We start from the raw sequence: 22,997 nt of genomic DNA, 5'->3' as shown, positions 1-22,997 counted from the left end.
ACTCGGGCAGCTTTGGGTCATCAATAACACTCTTCAATCACTCTGAAAACCATCTTGGCAGAAACTGTTGGCTCTTAAACAAATTAAAGAACTCATTGAAAATTATTCCTCTCTGTCCCTCAAAGAAGGATCTCTGATTGGCAAATGCTATTTATGGCAAAAACAGGATCGATTCCACGAAGAAAGATCTGGCCTCCACCATGTATCGAGCGCTGGGCTATGCCCGAGAAGAGAATGAGAGTAGCTCCGACTCCGCTTCTGGGCAGGGAAGCAGGGCGGGCAGGGGCAGGAGTTCCAGGGCTCGAACCTAGATTCCAACAGGACTCTGCTGCCTGCTGGCGGTGTGGCCCTGAGCAAGATGCCTGACCTCTCTGTTCTCTGGAAAATGAGGATGATAATGTTTATTGTCTGAGTTAAGAGAGAAAAGAATGCAAGGCATGCTTTGGACAACCCTGTCCACTGAGCTATTACTATAAGCCATAGTATAAGGGGACATGAAAGGATGAAGCTGTAAGGATGGGCGCTCTGGATGCAGGGAGGCACAGAGGTGGGTCTGGGCCCACGCCGGGACTGAGCAGGAGGGCTTTGGGGTGCAGCTCCAGCCATGTCTGGCTGGAAGGGCTTGGGGTGTGACCTGGATGTCATTTAGTGGACCCTGGAACGGTGGGCCTGGGGGTGGTTTTGGCAGTTGGGAGGACTCCAGGGCAGGGTGAGCCCTGCTAATTTAGGACCAGCCACCTGCATGGCCTCAGGGGAAAAGCCTAAACCTGGCCAGCATGGGGAGAGGCAGCAGCAGTGCCTTTGGCTTCCAGAAACTTCTTAGAGCTGGCTCCATCTGCTTTGGGTCAGGACTGGGTATAAGTATGTATGTGTGTATGGTAAGGTAGGGGAGGCAGCAATGGCCTCTTAAGAATTCAGGTGTCTCTCTCTTGGATTCTGGGGAAGGCATAGGCTCTCCAAAGGGACCGATAAGATCCCCAGGGCAAACCTTTTTGTCCTGATCTTTTCTTAAGGTCCTGTTTTAGGGAAGCCGAGTTCTCTATCAGAGAGAGCTCCGGATTGGGAGTTCAGGAGCTCTGGGCCAGGTCTGGCATAGCACTGGCTGTGTGTCCCTGGAAGGGCATTCAGCCCCCATGCCCCTTTCAGATTGGGTGTGTGCCCAGGCCCTGAGTCAGACTGGAGGACACCCAGCTCTCTGAGAGCCACCCTGCCATAGAACAAGGCCCCTGGCATTTCCTTCCACATTCCAACCCAGCTGCCCTACTGCACTTAGCACCCTCTGCTCACCACGTCTTCCTCCCCAAATCCTGTAGCTTAAGCAGCATGATCTCCCTTTGCAAATAAGGAACTGAGGCTCAGGGCAGGCGAATCTTTCCCAGGATGGCACAGCTAGACAATGGAAGACGCAGAATTTGAACCCACGGCTGATGCTCTCGAACCACCTCACCATGAGGCCCCAAGCACATAGGTTGGAACATGGGGCTCCTGTTTCCTCTTCTACAAAGTGATGGAAGCCACAGATGACTTTCTTACTCTTCAAGTTCACCATGAGCATGGCAGAGGTTTGTGCTTGTGACACGGTTCCATAGAGGTGAATGCATCAGATAGGTGGGCACCTTCTGGACCTCACTAGAACATCTGCGCCACCACAGGCAGGACTGGAAGTGTCTGGGCAGCTGGAGCCAGTGCTTGGCCCTGTTTCCTGCTTGGGGGAGCAGGTGACAGCAGTACTGGGGGTTCCCAGGTCACACAGAGGGGACATGTTGGGACAGTCCAGGTTATTGCCCTAGAACAGTGCTTTCTGCCTTAAGGTGGGTTGTCAGGGGCTCAGGGCAACTCAGACAGGGATAGGGGGACCCCCAAGAGGCCATCTGGGCAGGCCTCCGCCCTGCAAGAGGGCAGCCTTTGGATCATCCCCAGAGGGGTACCACAGAGCAAAGCTACAGCCTCTCTTGGTGCTGCGCTCTGAGCTTTAGACACTTGGAGAGTGAAATAAAGTCAGATGAGACCACTGTCTGAATCTGAGAAACGAGTAGGAATTCAAGTGCACGTGTTAAGACAACGTCTGGCTGTGCTGCGTGGCAGAGGCTGACGGCCTGACAGAGTGCCCAGGAGAGGCCGCTCGCTCTGCTTTCCGGGGCGCCGTGCAGTCTGGAACGAGCACCCCGCTTCCTCACAAACGACTGCTTCAGAACCGTTTACAGAGACCCCTCCCTTCTCTTCAGTGGCTCTACTATCTTTCTTCCTGGTTCTATTGGTTCCCCAGAGGCCGCTCTGCCTCAGTTCCTGGGACCCGCTGCTGGGGGTGGGAGGGGACAGCTTGTGGGAAGTGTGGGCTGACCCCAGCTCCCTGGGAGAAGGCTGCAAAGTCCCATGCTCTCCTGGGACCTTCTCCGACCCAAGCCTCCTGGCTCCCCGTCATTCTTCCACCTCCTCCTTGCTGGCTCCTGTCCCCTCCTCCACCTGCACCCTCTCCCTGGGTGACCCCATCCAGGTCCCAGCCCTGAGCATCAGGTACACATCAACACTTCACACAACGCTCAGTCCGGGTCCCCAGGCTGACCTCTTCCTGATCTGCAGGTTTGTCTACCTGAGCAACTATACGACAGCTCCAAGGGACGACCCACAGGTCACCCAAACATACAAAACCAATTCTTGGTTTTCACTGTTGCTTGATTCTCTTCCATAGTCTCCTATCCCAAACAATGGTGCCAGGGGGCTGGTACCCCAGGAACCCATGATACTTCCACCCTTCTGTATCGCTCATGGCAGCAGGGTCTGCTGGTACTCAGAAATACGCCAGGAACGCAAACAGCCCTCCTCACTTACTTACTCAGCTGTGTTCCCGGCCCCACCAGTGAGCTCCCAGCTCACACATTTGCCCCTCCCAGTTCTGTCCAGGAGGGCAGCCAGTGTGACCTCCCAGAGTGGCTCATGGTGCCTGGTAGGGCAAGTACCCCATCGACTCCTTGTTTCTCAAACATTTCTTCGTTGTTCTTATTTCTTTTCAGATGAAACTTAGAAGCAAATCTTTAACTAACTAACTAACTAACTAACTAACTAACTAACTAACTAACTAAATATAATTCAACAATAGACCAATCCAGTCCAAAGATCCATTCATTCACATAATGTCTCCTGCAGGCAGGGTCTAAACTATGGGTCCCAGCAGTCTGAAATGCTTTCTTTGGAGGGAGGCTATTTCCCTTTCTGTAAACTCAATAAATAAAAACCTGGCTTTAGTAAACGGAAGGGGATAAGGCGATGGACCACCACTTTGCAGCTGTGACCCCTCAGCTCCCCTGGCGCCTGGGAGCGGAGTTTCCATCCCACACATCGCAGCCCCCACTCTCAGCATGGGCGTCTTACCTCCCTGAGGCAGGTGTAGATGGGGCAGACGAGCACGCGGAAGGGCTCCCCGGTGCTGCTGCGCATGGTGCCGAACACCTCGCACAGGAAGGTGATGAAGCCCAGCCAGCGCTCCACGTCCTGCTGCTGCAGCTCCTCCCGCACCGTGAAGTCCTTCTGCGGAGGAACAAGACGCGGGTCAGTCTCAACGGGGCTGAGGAGGGGCCTGCTGTCTAAGGGGCTGGTCAGGGGCAATTGGCGAACCCCGTGTTTTCAAGGAGGAAGGGGGTGGGTGATGCGTGGCTGGAGCATGAATGGTGGGCAGCAGAGACCACTGTGATCTTTGGCCACAGCACCTGCTCTTCAGCAGGTGCCCCTCAGACTGGGGGCCCCTCAGCCTTGCCTCAGCTGACTCCAATACTGAGATGGGGGGCGGAAGAGGACACTTCCCAGAGTGATCACCTGCCCTATTCAACTCCCCATGCCTAAAGTCTCTCCCTTTGCTACCCCCAAATGGTGCCCTTCACAGAGGGAGGGCAATCAGAACATTGCCAGGTGCATCACAGCAGTGGTCGACTGAGGCCCAGCCCTGGGCTAGAGACAGCTATGGTCCCTGCCTGCAAGGGACCTAGAGGATGGTAGAAAAATGAGAGTCCCTTACACGTTCATTAACCCTCCTTGGAAGTATTAGCGCCCCATTGCGTGCCAGGCACTGCATTAAGGCTAAGATAAGACATGTTAGCTCATAGCTATGTTACAAGAGAAGGTATTAAGAGCCATTGGGAGCTCCAGGTAGAGGGACATTGGGAGCTAACATTTATTTAGCCAGAGAATTTTCATTTTAATTTCAGAGAAAAAAATCCTACAAATAGCTGTGAAGGGGAAAAAAACACCCTAGATTTTCTTACAAAGGACTGGTATTGTTGTCCTTTCATATTTGATGTTAAAATTCAGAGATATTGAGGCAACATCTTCATTTGCTTGAGGCTAAAAGGACACGCCTAGTTATGAGTGCAAGCAAGAGAAAGAATCTTACATAAGCAAATGTTTTTGAAAATCCCACCCACGTGCTGTCTTTAAAAAAACAAAATCTAAATGGTACAGCTGCCATGGAAAGCAGTGTGGCTGTCCCTCAATAATTAAAAATAGAATCACAATATGATCCAACAATTTCGGTTCTGGGTATCTATCCGAAAGAACTGAAAGTAGGGTCTTAAAGAGATATTTCCATATCCACATTCACAGCAGCGTTATTGACAGGGTCCAAGAGGTGAAAGCAGCCCAAGTGTCTATTGATGGATGAATGATAAAAGGTGGTCGGGGAGTACAATGGAATATTATTCGGCCTTAAAAAGGGAAGGAGTTCTGATGCATGATACAGCCTGGGTGAGGAGGACATTACGCTCAGTGAATAAGCTAGTCACAAAAGGATGAACACTGTCTATTCCAACAGGCATCTAGAGTAGTTAAAATCATAGAAACGGAAAGTAGAATGGGGGTTGCCAGGAGGTGGGGGGAAGGGGCCATGGGTTAAGGTTTCACTTTTTGGCAAGATGAAAAAGTTTTGGAGATGGGTTGCATAACGATGTGACTTAAGATGACTGAACTGTATACGTATAAATGGTTGAGATGGTAAATTTCATGTTACACATTTTTTCTTCTTACCACAATTAAAAATAATTAAAAATTTGGGAACTTTCTTGAATGCATGCTCCAACCAACAGAATTTATGACTCCACTTGAAGGAAATCGTGGTCTAGAAGGACCAGAAGTGAAGTCAAAATAAGTAGTCAAAATTGTAGTAATAAGACTGAATCAAAAGCCAGAAATAATCCTTGAAAGAGAGGACATTTAATTTCTAAATGTAATTTAAATAAGAGGTTCATGATAGTGTGACTTAATCTAAGATTAAATTACTAGAGACTGATAAATACTGGGTGGAGAGGGGCAGAAGATCACAAAGCACACAGCATTTTATAATTTAGACTGTAAGGTTTCACAAGAGGTTGTTTCTTTCCTAAGTTTGATAACCAGAGAAATAGAAATTAAAGTATACCTTTAAAAACATTCAAGTAAGCACTAGTAACCATGAGCAGAACTAGAAACAAGACAGATAAAATAAACAGATGAGCAAAATAATCATGGGCAAATGAAATTAAAGCACTAGTAAAGTCAAAGTAGTTTTCAAGATTACCATCATTAAATAACATTAAAGGGTTATTTATATTGACAAAAATACAACCCATAATAGATAACATAAAACATCACACACTGCATAGCATAGACTCAAAATAGAGTTATTGGGAAATACAAGCACTAGCATTCTATGACTGATTAAATTTATAAAAATTAATGACCTGGGTCACTTAAGTAATGTAATTAATAATATTACATTGAAACTAGCCTCATTGTCAGTTGTGATTCTACTATGAATTTGAAAATATAGAAATTCTATAGGTTGCATACTTGGAATGAGAATTAAGAACAATTAAAAAAATAGACAATTATCAATCAGACCAGGTAATGAAGCCTAGGTTAGAATTACTACTGTATGTATATTGATTTAAACCAGTCTTCTTAAAGTTATGCAAATTTCTATACTTAATCATAGGTTAATTTCTTTTCTTAACCAAAAGGTGTCCATTTCTCACCCAAAATGAACTGTGCTTTTTGGGGGATAGAAATTGATTAGCAGATGAAATCTGTCTAGAAAGTATCCAGCCATGCACTATGAAAAAGATATTTGTACAAGAAAAATAGAGACAAGACACAAGAAACATTGTACATAGGACAATGATGCCTTAGTCCCCTTCAAAGTTGGCACCCAGGGACCTCACACAGTTCTCCCAGAGTCTCTTTTACTGTTCAAAACACTCTGAAAAATCCTTTGTTGGAATCACCATCAGCTGCCCCATTGTATTTTCCTGAATCTCATGGATGGTTTGAAATCTCTTCCCTTTCAAAGGCGATTTTAGTTTTGGCAAAAGCCAGAAGTTTCAGTGTGCCAGATCTGGACTGTGGGAGGGCTGGGTTACCTGGGTGATTTGATGTTTCAAAGACATCATGTATCAGAGACGTGATATGTAAGCGGCCACGTTGTCGTGATGAAGCTGCCAATCACCAGATGCCCACAGCTGTGGTTGTTTTCATCATATTGTATCTCTCAACTGACGAAGAACATTGAAGTAGTGCTCCTTATTAAGTGCTTGGCCTGAAGGGGTGTACTTGTGATGGACAACACCTTCCCAATCAAAAAACACAGTTAACATGGTCTTGACCTTGATCCAACTTTGCTGCATCTCCTTTGGGCATGAAGAACCAGTCCACTTCCACTGGCACGAGTGGGCCTTCATTTCCAGATCATGGCCATAGACCACCATTCATCTCCGGTTATGACCTTCTTGAGGAAATCTGGTTCATTGGTAGCGGTTTGAATCAAGTCATTAGCAACTGCAGCACAATGTTACTTCTGCTCTGGTAGCAGAAGCTGAGGAACGAGTTTTGCCATGATGTGTTTCATGCCAAGATCCTGCATCAGAATCTCAGACACAGTAGTTTTTGGAATCCCCAGATCAGCTTCTAGTTATCACACTGTCAGTCACTGGCCTTTGTTGATTGCAGCCTGGACACATTCCACACTCTCAGGTGTTCTGCTTGTTGCAGGTCTTCCAGAGTGTGGATCACTTTCAACAGATTCTTGACCGTCTTTGAAGCATTTGTGCCGCACTTTTATTTGCGCTGCACTCATTGCATCATCCTCGAAAGCCTTCTGAATCATCCGAATGGTTTCCGCAGAGGAATGTTCAAGCTTAATGCAAAATTTGATGGAGATTCATTGCTCTACTTGCTCAGTCATTTTAAATACGATGGCCACACAATATACAGTAGTCACTCAACAGCATCTACTGCCCCCACTGACTAGTACAGTGAAGTCATCATTGTTCATCCACGCACATTCCAGTCCTCTCTCCCTGGCTACCAGGTTACATCAATGTCACGCAAACCATTCTCATTATGTTAACAATGGCTGGACTTTTTTTGGACAGTTTGGAAATGTTTATTTGCATTTGAGAACTTTTTAGTTGCTTTTATCTGCCTTCCAGTCAGGAAGACTAGAAGGACATTTATACAACCTAAAGTTTAGCAAATACAATTTAAGGTCTACCCAGGAATCACTTTCTTTAAAAATAAATAAAGTTAGAGCATTATTTTATACACATGTAGGAAAGGTGGTGAAGTTGATTGGTATAAGTGGACTTGTGAAATTTTCCAAATCAAACATTTCTTAGAACACATTCTAAAAGAAGAATATTAAAGGAGATATGTTCACTATTCTCAGCAATTTCATGAAAGATCAAATAAAGCCTCCTTAACCACTTGTATCTGAAGAGAATAGCTTTTTAACCAACTTGACTAGATTTCACTACATTAATTAAAAACTAAGACCATCATTCTAAAGGGTACATGCTAATAAAACTCTAAAACACTGCCTATATGCCTATATAGATATATGTACATATATAGTATTTGGCTATGTCATTTTTCCTGATATATTTTAATAGCTTTAAAATTGTCATATAATTTAAGGACTTTACTACTTCAGAGACCTGCATGGGAAAAAGAGAAATATGTGATTTTTTAAAGATTTTTTTTTATTTTTAGAAAGATGGGAAGGGAGGGAGAAAGAGAGGTAGAGAAACACAGATGTGTAAGAGAAACAATCAGTTGCCTCTTGCATGCCTGCAACTGAGCACGTGGCCTGCAACCTACGCACCTGGCCCACGACCCAGGCATGTGCCCTGACTGGGAATCAAACCAGCAACCTTTCAGTTCGCAGGCCAGCACTCAGTCCACTGCACCACACCCGCCAGGCCAAAAATATATGATTTTTTACTTAACAGTTAAATAATTTCCCCAAATACTTTATGTATTTACCTTCTTCAAAATGTTTAGAAAGTTTTTATAATCTTAAATAACATAGCACTATTCTTGTATTCTAATTTCTGTTATATTTTCAAATTTTGGTAATGCCTGACTTCATATATTCTTTTTCATATTTCAGGTAATTCATTCTAGATAAAAATTTCCCTCTTTAACTATTCAAGACAGAAAGTCCTTTCTCCTACAGCCTGTCATTTCTGGTCTCATTTCTATTGAAAATTCTAGGCCAAAATGGCCAGTGAAAGAGTTTCACAACCAACAGAACTTTTAACTCACAGTGGCTATAATTTGACATGCATTGGACATTTTGTTAATCTTGATTTTAATCTACTTAGAAAACTAACTAGGAGTTTGCTATTTTGGGGCTGTATGTCTTAAGAACCAAAAAAGGACAATACATGTTTTACGTTAAATTTTGCCCTTGGGTTTTTTTTGTATGTGTGTGCACTGTTAAAATGTGTTACAACCTGCTACCTTTCATTTTAACTAAAAGTTTAAGCAGCAAACATAACCTTTTAGGAAGAATTCCATTTTAAATGTTTCTTTATATATAATGTTTGGAATGCCTAGAATTCATACTTTAAAAAGTATACTACTTGCTGTCAGGGAAATGGAGTCAAATTTCCTTGGCTTCCCTTCTAGCCTAGAACAGACTCGTGACCAGAGGTTACTAGCAATCCATAGAAGTCTTACCTGAACTAGTTGAATGCCAGAGAGTATCTTATGGACCATAATTAAAAATATCATTTCATCCTGCCACTCAGTTTTCTCTCCTTACCTAGAACCATCCATTTAGAATGTGTTTTCTGGGTTTTCACAGCATGGAAATGAGGTTTTTTTTTAACTCTAAACAAGAACGTTACTCTCTTCTAAAGCATCCTAAGGCATTCAATGGAGTAGGTAACTCTAAATGTCAAAGGATTTAAGTTTAACTTTAGAACCATGTTTTATAGTCCAAAAAAGTAATACATAGAATTTAAAATATTTATTTATTTATTCATTTATTTATTTATTTTTAGAGAGAGGGGAAGGGAAGGACAAAGAGAAGGAGAGAAACATTGATGTGAGGGAGAAACATTGATTGGTTGCCTCTGCAACGCCTCCTGACCAGGGACCGAACCTGCAACACAGACACGTGCCCCACCTGGAAATTGAACCCGTGACCCTTCCCTTTCTGGGATGATTCCCATCCCACTGAGCCACACCTGTCAGGGTAAGAAAGTGGAATTTGATTGTGAGGCTGTAGCTACACAGAAGTCTTTATCCTGCAATTGTGATGCAAGACAGGGTGGGTAGCAATTTTCTAGTTGCCTAATATACTACAGTGGAGTTTTTTATTAAGTTAAAATGTGAACTAAAGAGTTTCAAAAAGTAAAAAAAGAAAGTCAATTACTTGGATGTTTAAAAGATATTCTCCTAAAGGAAGATAAAATAAAGATATAATCAAATATGTGATAATAGATTATTTAGGAAATAAAGCTATAAAAACTTGTGGGATGTGGCCAAAGCTATACTAAAAAGTAAATTTATAGTTTTAACCGTTTTAGCTATTAAAAAAGGAAGCAAATATATCATCTAAACCTGTGCTGTCTAACCTGATAGCTACTAGCCACGTGTGGCTACTGAGTGCTCAAAATGTGGATATACAAACTGAGATGTGCTGTAAAGTGTAAAATAGATACTAATTTTTGCCTTGGCTGGTGTAGCTCAGTGGATTGAGTGCCAGCCTGTGAACCAAAGGGTCGCCAGTTCCAATCCCAGTCAGGGCACATGCTGGGGTTGCGGGCCAGGTCCCTAACTGGAGACATGAAAGAGGCAACCACACACTGATGTTTCTTTCCCTCTCTTTCTCTCTTCCCTCCCCTCTCTCTAAAAATAAATAAATAAAATCTTAAAAAAATACAAAAAGTAGATACTAGTTTTCGAAGACTTAGTATAAAAAATAATGTAAAATGTCTCATTACTTTTAAAATATTCATTACATGTTAAAATTTGGGATGTACTGGGTGAAATAAAAGATATTATCGAATTTAGAACATTGAATAGATAAAGCCAGAAATTAATTAATCAGAAAATAGAGAAAGAAAATTATATATAAAATCAAGAAATAGAAGTAAAATTAGAAATGCCAACAAAATATGGAAACAGATATGGACTAGATAAAAAGCATACTAAAAACTATTTCTAACTCTATGCTGATGATTTTGGAAAAAATGATGAAATAGGTGATAAAAAATAAATATATACTGGGAGGGACGGTGGGCAGGGATGGGAGTGAAAGACAGAAAACTATTTGAACAAGAATTAAAATAAAAAAAATACCAAACTTTACAAAAAAAGAAATAGTGAGAAAAGACTAAAGATTGTAAGATAAAACAAAAAACTCAGAAAGAATGAAGAAGTCTCTAAAGTTATGGTTTTTTTTAGGTAAGTTGATTCAAATTTTTAAAAACTAGATAACTACTCTGCTATGTAAACTGATTTTGAACATATAAAAAAGATACACTTTTCCAGTTTCCTATTGGCAAAATCTCATAATGATAATAAATTACAAATAGGAAAGTCTATGGCTAATTTCTCTAATGTGAATAGATATGAAAGTTCTAAATTAAATGCTAACAAATAGATCCACTATAATTAAGGAGATTTTATCCCAAAAAGGCAAGGATGATTTAGTATCAGGAAATCTATAAACATAATATATTACATCAATAGGCCTGATTAAAAAACAGCAGAAATATCCATGACCGGTGGAAGGAAGGAGATAAAATGATTTAACACGATTATGTATAAGTAAAACCCAAGAGAATTCTCTAATACAGATCAGAATTAATAATGGAGTTTGGGAACTAACTAATTAATTAACAATAGTGTTTAAATACAAAATTAATACACAAACGTCAACAGCGTTTCTATGATAGGATTAATCAGCGAGATATTTTAATGCACAAAGGCTCATTAGTAAAGCAATACGAATTCTTAAGTGATATTAAGAAATGCACAAGACTTCTGTGAAGAAAATTGCAAAACTGAGCTGAGAGATTTCAGAGAAAGTCTTAAATAAGTGAAGAAAAACACAGTATTTCTTAATGGGTAGGCAGAGTTGTGAAGGTGGTAATTTTTTTTTTTAACCTTGGATAAGACCTTTTTATTTTTATTTTTATTTATTTTGGGGGGATTTTTAAAATTTAAATTATTTTATTGTTGTTCAATTACAGTTGTCCGTATTTTCTCCCTCCCCCTCTTCCACTGAAGGTGGTAATTCTTAAAATGATACACAGGTTCAAGGCTAATTCGTACTCCACATTCCAATGGGAACTTTGGAGGGAAAAGGGGAATGGAGACTTGAAAAAAAAATTCTAAAAGCAATTTGAAAGAACCACAGGGGAGAGAGCTGAAAACAAAGCAAAACAAAATTGTAAAGAGCTATGTTACTTTTCACCTGTCCGAAAGCTTTAAGAATCACGAGACTGTGGAACTGACGTAAAAATGGACAGCTAGATCAGAGAGCCTAGAAACAAATTTGGCATTCATCAGGGTTTATGCCGTCGTGGTCCCCGAAGAACCACAAATCAGTGGCGAAGGAAGCATTACTCACTACAGCACTGGTACCAGGACAGCTGTCTAAGTGGAGGGGGAGGGGAAGGGTAATTTAGAGCCTCCCTTCACACTGGGTCCTCAGATTAATTCCAGATGGAATAAAGAGGTACATGTTAAAAAAAAAAGACACCGTAAGAACTTGAATAAAATTAAATCGAGTATATATCAGATATCTGGATGGAGAAGGGCTTTCTACGTTAACACAACAGAGGAAAGCATCAACATAGTATAAACACTTTTAGAAGGCAATTAACATCCTGGGAAAAGTATCTACAATAAGTGTGACAAAGGGTAAGGGTAAAGGGCATTAAAGGGTCATTCATGTGTCAAAACATAAATTGCTGATAAATATATGAAAACAAACTAATTAAATCTCAGTAGCAATCAAATGAATGAAAACACCATCACCGCCCCCCCACGCTGCATTTTAAAACTGAAAAATGGTAACTGTTAGTGCTGGTGAGGATGCAGTGAAACAGGAACTCTCATATACGGAGACTGTGAATTGGTATCACTTTCCTGAAAAACTTAAAATAAGCCTTTTAAAGAGTGTTGTTATTGTTTGACCCAGTAATTGCACCTCTGGATAATTACCATAAGGAAATAATTAAAAATAACAGGAAAAATAAGCTTAATGCACACAATAATTCAACAACCTAAGCATCCAACAATAGGGGAATGATTATGTGATGATTCATGCACCCATTAAAAATTATATCTGTGAAAAGTTTATAATAGCATGGAAAAATGGCTATATAATGCTAAGTAAAAAAAAGCAAAATCATAATCTTATCCTTTGAATACATTTTTAAAAGTAAGCAACCTAATTTTAATTTTAATTTTATTTTTTCTTAAATATTTTATTTATTTAGTTTTAGAGCGAGAGGAAGAGGAGAAAGAGTGGGAGAGAAACATCAATGTGTGGTTGCCTCTCATGTGTCCCCTACTGGGGACCTGGCCTGCAACCCAGGCATGTGCCTTGATTGGGAATCAAACCAGAGACCCTTTGCTTCACATGCCTGTGCTCAATCCACTGAGCTACACCAGCCAGGGAGAATACATTTTTTAAAAAAAGATGAGGAATATCCAGTATTAATAGCAATTATTTCTTAATAGTGGAATTACGGTAACCTTTATTTTTTTAACTTTTGATTATTTTCTGAATTTCTTTACTCTTCTGTGAACATTTCTTTTTATAATCAGAAAAAGAGCTAGTTAAAAAGAAATTGGAGGGCTGTGACCCTTTTCCTTAGTTTAGTTTTTTTTTCTTTTAAACGAGGACAGTGGAACCCTTGGAGAGTGACCTGCCAACTGGTGCCGATTCTCACTAAAAAGTGGTACAATCTGTGGTGGACATGCCAACCTGGAGGCCACCAAAACCTAGCCTATGTGTCTCCTCTGGGCACACACATTGTAGGTTGCCAGCTTTTCCTCTGCAACAAGGAGCTCTTTTCTGCCAACTGAAACACACCGTCCCTTGGGCCCCCAGCTCTGCCTCACACTCAGTCTCCTGCATCCAGGACCAGAGAGGGGCCTCTGCTTGGTGGAAACCATTTCAAAGCTGGTATTTGGCTTCGGCTCCTCATCTGACCGGCAGGCTCCCTCCCAGCAACCCCTAGTGCCGTTCCCCAAACTTTAAGGCTACCATTTAAGCCCCGTTTCCTGCCTAAAACTATTTATTGACGTACTGCTATTTCCTGCACTGGCCACATCAATAAGCCCTGAAAGCCATTCAGTGTCTCAGGTTTCTCAAGGCATTCTGGGAAATTCTTCCTGCTCTGGATAACCACACGAACTCTGGCATGATCGAGTCCTGTGGTCAAGCCAAAAACAGCTGCCTTCAGGCAGAGGGGGAAAACACCCCCAGCCCCAGTGATGGCCCGCAGCCGCAGCAGGGGGATGCTGCCCTCAGACAGAAGAGGGTCACGCGCAAGGATCCCGGTGTATTCTGAAACCTCCTGAAGTAGACAGGCCGTGCCACAGCCCCTGCAAACCCACCATCTTTCCTTCTCTTTCTTTTAAAATGCACGATCAAGGGAACTTTGCCCATCCACAAGCCAGACCCCTAGTGACTCTATTTCTGTGCAGAGAGGTGGCTGCTGCCACCATCTTCCCTGTGGGGAGGAGAAGCACACTTTTATTTACTGCTGGCAGGAAGTGTCTTTTTCCTTGAAAAGTCAGGATGGAATGTTAAAGGAATGGGTACTGGAGGACTGGGGACAGCCCAGCAGCACACCCCTGGGGCAGCATCATGGAAGAATAACCCAGGCCTTGGCGTCACTCTGACCAGGTCAGACAGACCTCCTTGGCTGTAAGGAGTCACACATGCAATATACTTGGCACACAGTAGGTGCTTAACAAATGACAGGGGCCTCCTGGCCATTGTATCCCGAGTTAATCTGTCCGCCAAAGCCAGCTGCAGACCTGGCCACCGCTCCTCCTAGCAGGCTGTATGTGCGCAGCCCCAGCTGAGTGGCACGCCCACCAGGCTGCACTCACAGCAGGCCCTCACAGCCACATCGTGGTCCCAGCTGCCAGTCTTGGCTCAGTCCTGCTGGACCCTGAGGCCTGGCGCTGGGGACTCAGCCATACCTTGATTCTGGGACAGTGAGAGTTTGACTGAGAGGTCACTCCAGCTCTGGCAATCTTGGAGGCTGGAGTGATTATGACATTGGTTGTTTGCCTTGGGTCCTGATGTCCACTGGGCCCTGCACTGCGCTCTGCCTTTGGGTGTGTCCTTTTCCACTTCAGGCTGGGCCCTTCCCTGAGTGTCCCTGACCTCCTGGCCTGTGGCCCAGACACCTGCCCACGCAATGCCAAAGCCCTCCCCACTCCGCCCCTTCACTCTGCCGGCCCCCAGGCACTGTCTAGTGTCCTCAGCTGTGAGGAGCAGAAGTCCTCTCGAACTAGCTTAAGCACACAGGGCTTGAGCTGGCGTATGTGAGGAAGGGGTGGGTCCGAGGACACAGCTGGTGCACATGGCTGGAAGAATGATGCCAGGGCTGGCCCGCCCCACTGCTGCCTCTGCCTGTCTCGGCTTCGTGCGTGTTGATTGCACCTCTCCTGCCAAGGATGGCTGTCGGTAGCTCCCAGTCCCCATCATAGTGGCTCCTGAGCCGAAGAAGGACAGACCCCTCCACTGCCGTGTCTGACCCACAAATCTCAGGGAAGGATTCTGACTGGACTTGCTCATCACATGACCATCCCTCAGGCCAATCACTGTGGACCTGGAGATGGGCTTCCTTCTGATTTGCCAGACTCAAGTCATGTCACCAATTCTGTGGCAAGGCAGATGGCGCCCATGACTGATCCCCCAGATTGCAAACAGAGACAACAGCTGCCCACCGCAAACACGGGCCCCGGCCCGGGACTCTCAGTGTGGCTTTCACATGTGCCCAATACACTCCTGAGCCTCGTGTCTATCCTCTACATGCTGGGGGTGACGCCTGCCCTTTGAGTCCCACCGAAAAGAATGAAGAGAGAGTGACATTATGGTGATGATCTTGAATTTGTTCTAAAAATAGCCATGAAAATCATGTCCCAAATGTCAACTCTTTAACTATTATTTATATTTTTTTAAAAAATCACTGGGGACAGTCTCTGTGACTAATGGTTCATGGCACTGTGGCCCAGAATGCATTCTTTTTGGCACTTGGCTCGAGGTCAAAGGAACACACTGTGGCTGGAAACTCCCACCAGCCACTTCCATTTGAATCTAGACTATTCTGGAGACATTTTCCAAGTTTCCCAGAGTGTTAGCACTCAGAATATTTCTGAGTTGGCAAAATCAGGTCAGGTAAGCTCAGCTGTGCTGATCCGTGGGCCTGGGGGTGGGGAGGCACTAGGATGTGGTGGGGGCGAAGCTGGGAAGCTGGGCCCATTCAGTGGGAATTCTGTCTCACGCTTATGCAGGTGTGAAACCTCATTCTCAGGCAAGGGGGAGCCAGCACCTGCTGTGGCTGTGGCCTTGAAAAGCCCTCAGAAGAAGCTCAAAGTTTACCTTCCAGTCTGAGCAAGAAGAGAAGGCTGGATTGCCTGCTTTGTTTAGCCTCAGGAACACACAGACAGGTACCACTTGCCAGGGACAGGTGAGTAGGCTCACTGCAGTCCACCGAGCTGGGGCATCTCTCAGTAACCAGGTGCTCAGTAGACTCTGCTGGCACTGCACCCTGGCGTTGCTGGCTGCTTGCCTGCTTTTGCTGGCTGTCACTCCACCACACATTCATGCAGTACTTTTTCCCAGGTGCTCCCCACAAGTGTCACTGGCTCTCCCCTACATAGTACCTCATACTGGAGAACAAGGTCTAGGGGCCTGACCAGCCTTCTGAGGCTGGTAGGGCTAGAACTCAGGTCTCTGATTCTGTCTGCTTCTGGAGACTTTTCTCCCAGCAAAACACCTGCCACGAGGCCTCCTATTTGAAAAGGCCCAGGTGTAGGCAGGATAGCTGCCCGCCTCTGCCCTGTGCTTCCCTGGGGCTGCCCCAGGCCAGAGGGCCCAGCTGTCGGCTCTGCAGAGTGGGAATCCTCCCTGCCTGGTGGCCAGCCAGCCCAGGGTAGCCGTGGGCTTGGAGGCAGGTATGCTCCAGGGCCTGGCCCCACACAGGTAGGTATAATCCATTGTATAGAGCTCTCTGTGGGGAAGGGGTTGTGGTCACTATGGCCTCAGCTCCAGGAGCAAGATGACTGAAACACAAAAGGGCCCATTGCTGGCTGTGCCTCTGTGTCCTCATCTGTGAAATGGAAAGAGACTACTTGATCTGCACAGGGTCAACAAGGCGACGGAGTGAGGAAACTGGCGTGAGTGCTTCCCTAAATAGGAGAGGGTTACTATGCCCCCTTTCTGCAGTCTGGTCAACAAGGTGTACAGTGGACAAGTGTCCTGTCCAGGCTTTTCCATGTGAGGTAAGTGGGAGCTGAGGCCAGAACCCAGCTTATGCAGCTTTCTGGAGACTTCCATAGTGTGCTCCTGGAGGTTCTGCCTGAACCAGGCTCTTCCAAGAGGGTCAGGTCACCTCCTCCAGGCAGAACGTCTGTCTGGGATCCCACTGCCCGAAGCCAGGCCCACAGGCCGCACTCTGGAAGCAATCGGAAACTGAAGACTTGTGAAATCCTGTTCTCAATAAGTAGCCCTATTACTTCTGAAACTGTCTGGAAGGCTGGTGATAAAAATAGACGATTACACAGGCGTTATTAAACTATTTATAGAATTTGAGAAAACCCCTTGAAATGCTCACGAAAAGATTTGGCCTATAATGGGGATTCCAGAATGACTCAGCCTGAAGCCCAAATCTACCCGAGACTTTGAACTTTGCCACAAGATGAAGCCTTCAAAAGTCACATTAACATTTATAGGTCATTATTCCTCAGGGAAGCTGTAACAGGGGAGCTCACATCTTTTATCAAGCTGTATCCCAGAGTGTTTTCTGAGCAACAGTTCAGTAACAGCCCTGGGGGGTACACATGGAGAGGGGCTGAGATAGAGGAGACCACCAGGTCCAGTGGGCTCAGGGAAGGCCAAAGCGTGCATCTGTGAAATGGGGGTCCTGGCTCCCGCCCTGCCTCTGCGAAACACATGTGGATACAGGTGTGGAAGTGAAGGCCCTGGCTGTTATTTTCTGCAAAGACGTGAATGGAAGCTGTTTGCATCAGCCACCGTCTGAATGGACCCGCTATTGCAACATGCCATTCCATTTGGTCCTATCCATCTGGACTTGATGTCTGTGCTGTGCCCAACGCCTCAAGGGTGGGGGTGGCCCTGGATGATGCACTCAGGCCTTCTTGGTGAGCTGTAAGCTCCCGGACGCAGACCAGATGCGCCTTCCTGTTGTTCCAAAGAGCCTTGGGTCACCTGTGGGGGTGGATGACGGGCCGTGGTGTGGGCGGAGGCTCAGCGTGCCTCGGTTCTGGGCAGAGCCCCTCTGCCGGGTCAGTTTCACGTGGTTGAGGACATTACCAAAATTAAGTTTGGAAAAATAATTCTGCTACTAAAAATGTTTGAAAACCACTGGTGCGTTGTTGAGTACGCACAGTGGGCTTGGAAGCCACACAGGCCTGGCTGATCTGACCCCCACCCAGCCCCCGGACCTGCGCAAGCCCCAAGATCTCCCAGAGTCTCCCATTCCCCACATGAGAAAGGGTAACAGAACTAGACACCGTGAGAATGACAAACCCCAGGCCAGGGGAGATACTCAATGAACGTTTGTCCCCTCCTGCTTCCCTGGACTTCCCAAGTCAGGGACCAAGGACATCCATGCCAGGTGTGATGGGGCAGTCTGTCTGAGCCCTCCCACCTGGCCAGAGTGTGGTGGGAACCAGAGCCAGGCAAGGGGGATGGTGCCTCTGAAGAGAGAAGGTAGAAAGGTGAGTAGCACGGCTGACAGAGCCAGAGGTGGTGGCAGGGTGGGGGCCGTCTACTAGGAGCTGATGTTCTGGCAGCAGAATCTCACAAGATCTTTTATTTCCTTGACTAGAATGGAAACCTCTTGGTGCCGTTCTCTCTTCTTTGCTGGCCTCATGTACCAGGCAGAGAGAGAGAGAGAGTAGAAAACAGCAGTGTGGGGGCTCTTGTTGACTTGATTTGAGAGGAGACCTTCAAGATATATTTTTTATGACTTCATGCATTTGTTTTAGAAAGAGGGGGAGAGAGGGAGAAAGAGAGGGAAATACTGATAGGTTGCCTCTTGCTCGCCCCCAACTGGGGACCTGGCCCATAATCCAGGCATGTGCCCCAACCGGGCATGAAACCAGTGACTTTTTGGTTTTGGTTTGTGGAAAGGTGCTCAACCCACTGAGCTACACCAGTCAGGGTACCTTCAAGATATTTCTGATGAGGGGAGTGCCCACTGAAATACTGGAGGAGTGGGGGAAGGAAAACCCATCTTGTTTCCATGCCTACCAAGGAGTCTTACCCATACTGCCCTAAGCTTCGCTCACCAGGGGTTGGGAACATTCCTTCTCCGGCCCTTGAGAAGCTGGCTCACATGCTCGTCCCCAGCTCCTGACCTCGTCTTCGCTCCCAGAGGCCTCCGCTTTTGGTACTACCCACCACCGTATCTCGTTTGCTCTCAGTCTTGGCATGCACCAAATTTGGAAGCATGTGCACTCGTGTACGTGCCCGGTGACTGCCTCTCCCACCCGGGCTGCGAGTGCTGAGAGGGCAGGGGAACTGGGTCTGTTTTACATATATGTGGCGACTAGGCCCCAGTGGGCTCTCAGTGAGTATTTGCTGAGTTAACTGAATAAATAAACGGGGACTCCTAGGCAAGGGCAGTGCAGGGAGGAGATATTGTTAAAGCTCAGCATGAAGTGGTCTTCTGGCCTATCTCCTAACAGGTGAGCTCCCTGCTGGATCTGGTCTTGGCCTTGGAATAATGTCAGAGAGAGCACAAGCATGGGTGATGCTGGGTTGGGCTGTAAAAGGCAGGGGTTTTTTGGGGGGAAAAAGGTGGGTGCTCTGATGAAAATGGTTCCTCATCAACATGGAATCCGACATGGCCCAAGGGAGCTGAGGGGGCTCTGAGATGGGAAAGGGGTGTGTCACCCTTACTAGACATGATCTGGTGAAGAGTCCAGAAGACCTGCCATGTGGGGCGATGTGACCTCGGGCCTGTTGTCCACCTCCCTGGGCCTCAGCCTGGTCATCCACAAAAAGGGGCTGATGACACTTGTCCCATCAGGCCCAGGAGTGGTGGTGAAGATGAAGTGAGGCCATGGCCATGAAACCCCCTGCCCTACAAAACTGGGCATTGGTCTTGATGGATGGAGACCACAGCCCTGCAAAACCCAGCTTGATCTTGGCCTTGCACAAGGTAGCTGATCCAATGGACACTTCCGGAACTGATCCCCGGGACTATGGCTGCCAGCCAGTGCTGGTCACTTTCCCTGCATTGGCCAGGGGCCTCCTGTGAAGCCACATGCTGGGTGGTGGGAGAAGGTGCCATCAGACAGAGCAGGTTTGCCTAATCTCGGCACTCTGGACATTTTGAGCTGGATTATTCTTTCTTGCCAGTGGGGGGGTGGGGCCCGTCTGGTACACCATAGGTCTCTACCCACTCAATGCCAGTTTCAGCCCCTGACTCTCACCCCCAGCTGTGGAAATCAAAAGTATCTCCAGACCTTTCCCAATGTCTGCTGGAGGCAAAATAACCCCCAGCTGAGAGCCATTGCCTAGAGGGACAATCAGGCACACTCCAGCTCCGCCCCCCCCCCCCACAACTTCTTAGGACACAGCAAGACTCAGAGGCACTTGAATAACTCTGGAAAAGATGCAGTGAGGGGCTCTGCTGTAAGGCCTACAGGGCACCCCTAAAACAGTCTTTAGAAACCTCCTGAGGGCCCACCGGACACACACGCCTGCACATCAAGCAGCTACCTCACTGGACTCAGAGTGGGGCTCACACTAACTCTGTACACACACCCAGTCCCAGCGTCTTTGACCTGCCCCTCTGTCCCAGCACGACCATGACCATGTTCTCGCTGTGGATGATAGACACAGAATTATGGTTTAAAAAAAAAGTTGAGCCCTTATGTCTGATGACCCTCAAGCCCCAGAGGGTAAAAATAAATCCTGGGCTCTGGAACTGATGGCTCTGTGCCGAAGCTGTGATGTCAGCACTGTGAGCGAGTTAGCTTTCATCAGTCTGGCTGTATTTTTAAATGCGAACAGCTTAGCACACTTAACACTGCCTACTTGGGGGTACCTTGGACAACAGATAATTCAACCGCATTTACCCGATGACACTGACAAACACCTCCCGTGTCAGTGTCCCCAGATAAAAATACCGCCAGCTGGCTCACAGGTCTGCAGAGAGAAAGGGCAGGAAGCCGGAGGTACAGTAGTGTCTGGCGCCTTCTCACCCCCCTGCTGGCCCCTGGGGTGCTGGCTCTGCTGGCTCAGAGGAAGTGTTACCCAGGTGACTGCAATGTTCTGACAGCATGGGGGGGGGTGGAGAGGCCTGGAGGGGTCTCCCTTCCCACGCCACTGGCTCTGCCCACCACAGAAGGCTCTGGTCCTTGGAAAACACCCAAGGAGAGTGCAGAGAGCACTGTGCGGGCTTGGGCAAGTCGCTTGGCCTTGCTGAGCCCCATCTAGAGAATGGGTTGCTACGACACACCCTGCAACCTCTCACACTTGGAACCAAATGCCTGGTTCCTGCCCCATCATGGGGGGAAGGTGGGGCTGGAATCTTCCACAGGCTCGGAAGGAAGGGCCTCAGGGGAGTGACCCCAAAGGCTCCTTCTGCCTTAGAGCACCCCATGCCCAGCATGCTGCCGCGCCCAGGGTCGCCCTGTTGGCATCACGCCTTTAGAATAAGGCTCTGTTTCTCCGGCAACTCCCAGCTAAACCACAGGTAAAACGCTGACGACGGCAGTCCACGTTAGTGATCAGCAACTTGCCCTTTTACGAGAAAAACAGGACTTAATCCAGGTGGGGTCTGAAGGGAGGGAGATTGTTTTCATTTTTTAGTTTTTGAAATAAGAGATGGTTTAGATCAGGGGTGTCAAACTCATGTTCACCAGGGGCCACATCAGCCTCGCGGCTGCCTTCAAAGGCCAAATGTAACTGTAGGACTGTATGAATGTAACTGCTCCTTAACTAGGGGCAAGGAGCTCGGCGCTGCCAGGTAGAAACAAGGTGCCAGGCCGGATAAAACAAGGCGGAAGGTTGGATTTGGCCTGTGGGCCTTGTGTTTGCCACCTGTAGTTTAGATGCTCCTCCTGGAATAGGCCATGGGAGACCATCCACAGGGGGCCGGTCACAGGTGGCCGAGGAGACACTGCAGGACACTGACCACAGTGTCAGGAGCCAAGGCAGGGAAGGGTGTTTGAACAAGCTGCTGGCGTGGCCCTCTGCTCTGGGCTGGGCACATCTGACACTGGCTGTCACAGGATGGCTCGCGCAGTGAAAAGGTGGCCCTACGGGACCTTTGGGTCTCCGACTCAAGCAGAAGACTTACACCCTGAGATTGGGAGACGCGACTGCCAGCACATAAGTCCCTTGCACCAGCAACCTCGAGGGGTTTCAGGTGGGAGTGTGCTCACATACATCCCAGAAGCCACGAGTATGTAAAAGGCGATTCTGTTCTGACTCTGGGTTCTTGTCCCCGGGTCGGCCTGGTGGTGGGGCCACGTGGTCCAGTGCAGGCTGCACGGGGCATCGGCCGAAGCTCAGCTGTCGTGCCCTTACAACGATGTCCGTGTTGACAGGCGGCTTTCGGCTCTAACCACCACCCTCAAGCCCCTCTTCCTGTTCGGAGACCCTGCACTAATGCAAAAGCTGGAAATCCTTTTTAAAATGGGGAGTGGTGGGGGTTGGAGCCCTTTTCAAAACTGCTTGTAGGAGGGTGTTTCCCTCCTCTGCCCTAGGCCCGCAGGTTCCACAGCTGCCAGCGTGAGGAATGCCACCTGGCTTAGTACGAGGAATGGCGAGCGGCTCGGCCTTCCCAGGGCATGGATGGCCAAGGCTCCATCTTTTAGGAGGAAAAAAATCCCACTGTCCATAAACAGTAAACTCTTACACAAAGAGAGTTCTTCTTAATGGTCTGAAACTCTTCCTTCTCCACTCAGAATTCTGCATCACCAAGTGAGTGACAGAACAGAAGGGGGGCACAGCCCAGTGCCGAACCCCACTCCGGGGACCCAGAGGAAGGAGGTCTGATTCTCCCTTGGGGGTGAGTAAGCTCCTGGGGACATCAGAGCCCACCTCTCAGAAAGAGCCCAGAGAATACAGGCACCACTCTACAAGCCATTCTAGGAAACTTAAACAAATAAGCAAACAAACAAAACGAAGAAGTGATTTCCACCTGCCCCCCTCAGCGAGCATCTTCGTTACATGGAAGAAGTCACCACAGGCCTCCTAGAAGCTGGGGTGTCCCTTAGGACACCCCTGGCTGGATGGGAAGGTGACATGCAGTCTCACATCTGTGGTTGCTGGTGAGACAGCCCATTGCCCAACAACTGCCAGGTGTCCTAACTCCCAGAAGCCACATACCTGGGGGCTGATGACCCTGGAGAAGTGTGGCCGGGGCTCGGGGACCGCTGGAGGTGCCGAGGATGCCGACAGGGCGCGGCGGGGTCCTGAGCGTCAGGGTGGCACCCCTGCTTCCAGG

At 46.9% G+C, this 22,997-nt stretch overlaps 1 protein-coding gene across 2 annotated transcripts in view; it reads right to left on the bottom strand.

Annotated features, from left to right (window-relative positions):
- Positions 1 to 22,997, bottom strand: part of CTIF (cap binding complex dependent translation initiation factor) — a 242,874-nt gene that overhangs the window by 33,465 nt on the left and 186,412 nt on the right. For both annotated transcript variants that reach the window (XM_037165004.2, XM_037165005.2), the window contains exon 10: positions 3,370 to 3,525. In XM_037165004.2, the coding sequence (XP_037020899.2) occupies positions 3,370 to 3,525 (156 nt within the window). The remainder of the gene's footprint in view (positions 1 to 3,369; positions 3,526 to 22,997) is intronic.

Source organism: Artibeus jamaicensis, unplaced genomic scaffold, assembly GCF_021234435.1.
Source record: "Artibeus jamaicensis isolate MK-2021 breed Jamaican fruit bat unplaced genomic scaffold, CSHL_Jam_final contig_354, whole genome shotgun sequence".
Classification (NCBI taxonomy): domain Eukaryota; kingdom Metazoa; phylum Chordata; class Mammalia; order Chiroptera; family Phyllostomidae; genus Artibeus; species Artibeus jamaicensis.
This window is presented reverse-complemented; position numbering and strand designations above follow the sequence as displayed.